Genomic DNA, 2,500 nt, shown 5'->3' with positions numbered 1-2,500 from the left:
TCTCTATCCAGTCAGCCATCAAGACAGACAAGAAATAATTATTGCTGCTGTGCATATTCCTGTCGAAATCATGCTCGGTACTTGGAACTGAAATCGACCATTTCCCCAAGTCTGTACCACACACACATATATATATAATATATACAGTATGTATAATATATATATATATATATATATATATATATATATATATATATATATATATATATATATACTACACCCATACTGTATATATATAATCTATATATAATATATATATATATATATATATATATATATATATATATATATATATATATATATATATATATGTATATATATGTATGTATATATATATATATATATATATATATATATATATATATATATATATATATATATATATATATATATATATATATAATGTATAAGAACATACACTCTATCCAGGAAACGAGTCTATGACAAAGAAAAAACGTACTGCCACCAACACTAATGGCCTGTCCACACTAGCGGGCATGCGCGACAGGCACTTCCAGCTGTTAATATTTTTTCTCGCTTCTGAAGCAGTGTTACAAACAATCGCATCGTTCTGTGTCCATACTCGGTCGGTCAGTATAGTGGAAGGGGTTATGGGAACAGTGTTTGCCCGTCGGGCAGTGCCTGCTAGTGTGAACAGGGCTTAACTCACTGACTGTGCTACCGGTCGTTTGTTCAGTGAAGCGAAACATTTGTTCAGATCACAGACACCCTTGGCACTTTAGCTCTTGTACACTCACACGTCAGGTTGTGGCACCAGCAAACTAACTCTACAAATACTTGCATAAAAGTTGTAAGTGGATAAAGTGTACAGTAAAATAAAATATGAGTGTTCAGAGGGCGAGTCGCTGTCACCCTTCTGACAAGAAGAGCCCTGAGGCTCAGACTAGACTGCCTTTGTTCTGCTCTGGTGAGAAAGTCTGGGCATTGGCAAGCCTAAACATGGAGTCCATTGTGAAACACAAAACAAACAAGTAAAAAATACATCGAAGTTTCTTCGGCGCAATCGATTTTTCTGTACAGAAGCTACAGCGTATAATCAAGGCCACCGAAAACAGATCTATTTTTCGGTGGTCTCGATATAAAGCTGTGTGAGCCGTGGCCCATGAAACTTTAACCATGGCCAGGTGGTGGCCTATCGTATATCGTTGCCAGAAGCACAATTATGGCTAACTTTAACCTTAAATAAAATTTTAAAAACTACTGAGACTAGAGGGCTGCAATTTGGTATGTCTGATGATTGGAGGGTGGATGACCAACGTACCAATTTGCAGTCCTCTAGCCTCAGCAGTTTTTAAGATCTGAGGGCGGACAGAAAAAGTGCGGACGGACAGACAAAGCCAGCACAGTTTTATTTTACAGAAAACTAAAAACCACATGAATTAGAGACCTCGGTTTGGATAACAGAATACACATATACTTCCTACCTAGATACCTTGATGTTGTGTTATGAGAATATTAATTCGGACCATTTCTCCTTCTATCCTTACAGAGAAGAGGAAGCGCTCTGGAGGTCGAGGTCCAAAGCCAGTAACAAAGAAGGGGGAAAAGAACAAAGAAGATAATAAAGGGAAACATGACGTAGGGAAGAAGACGGAAATCAAGAAAGGAGACAAGGCGGATAACTCAGGCAAAGGGAATAAACATCCTAAGAGCACCAAAGACCCTACACGAGATGATAAAAAGGACAAAGACATTAAAAAGCTTCCCAAAAAAGGTCACGAAAAAAGCAACGGAGGGCATCAACCTAAAAATGGGCTAAAAAACATTCATGGACAGCAGAGTAAGCGACCCGGAGGAAACTCACCAAGACATAACAAGCCCGGGAAGAAGACTCCCGGCCTTAAAAATGGGAAGGATAAAAATAGTAAGCGACCCGGAGGAAACTCACCAAGACATAACAAGCCCGGGAAGAAGACTCCCGGCCTTAAAAATGGGAAGGATAAAAATAGTAAGCGACCCGGAGGAAACTCACCTAGACATAACAAGCCCGGGAAGAAGACTCCTGGCCTTAAAAATGGGAAGGATAAAAATAGTAAGCGACCCAGAGGAAACTCACCTAGACATAACAAGCCCGGGAAGAAGACTCCTGGCCTTAAAAATGGGAAGGATAAAAATAGTAAGCGACCCGGAGGAAACTCACCTAGACATAACAAGCCCGGGAAGAAGACTCCTGGCCTTAAAAATGGGAAGGATAAAAATAGTAAGCGACCCGGAGAAAATTCACCAAGACATCACAAGCCCGGGAAGAAGACTCCTGGCCATAAAAATGGGAAGGATAAAAATATAGGAAAAAAGGGTGATAAGAACAAAGTCAAAGACAGAAAAGGGGACGGGGGTGGGAAGAAAAGGAAACTTGGCCCCAAGAATGGCAAAAAAGAGGGTGTCCGAGCACAAAACAAAAAGGACAGGAAAAAGGGCGAAGGGGGAAAGCCGGAAAAGCTGCTGCCTTGTTTGAAATACTGTGAAAAGACAATTGGAG

General features: G+C 39.9%; 1 protein-coding gene across 1 annotated transcript in view; it reads left to right on the top strand.

Moving 5' to 3' along the window:
- Nucleotides 1–2,500, top strand: part of LOC136845290 (uncharacterized) — a 16,934-nt gene that overhangs the window by 4,403 nt on the left and 10,031 nt on the right. Inside the window, exon 3 of the mRNA XM_067115468.1 lies at nucleotides 1,511–2,500. This exon is cut by the window's right edge and continues 114 nt beyond it. Coding sequence (XP_066971569.1) covers nucleotides 1,511–2,500 — 990 coding nt within the window. The remainder of the gene's footprint in view (nucleotides 1–1,510) is intronic.

Source organism: Macrobrachium rosenbergii, chromosome 13 (genome assembly GCF_040412425.1).
Source record: "Macrobrachium rosenbergii isolate ZJJX-2024 chromosome 13, ASM4041242v1, whole genome shotgun sequence".
In the NCBI taxonomy this organism is placed as follows: domain Eukaryota; kingdom Metazoa; phylum Arthropoda; class Malacostraca; order Decapoda; family Palaemonidae; genus Macrobrachium; species Macrobrachium rosenbergii.
The sequence above is the reverse complement of the archived record's forward strand: the minus strand, read 5'-3'. Positions and strand labels throughout refer to the sequence as shown.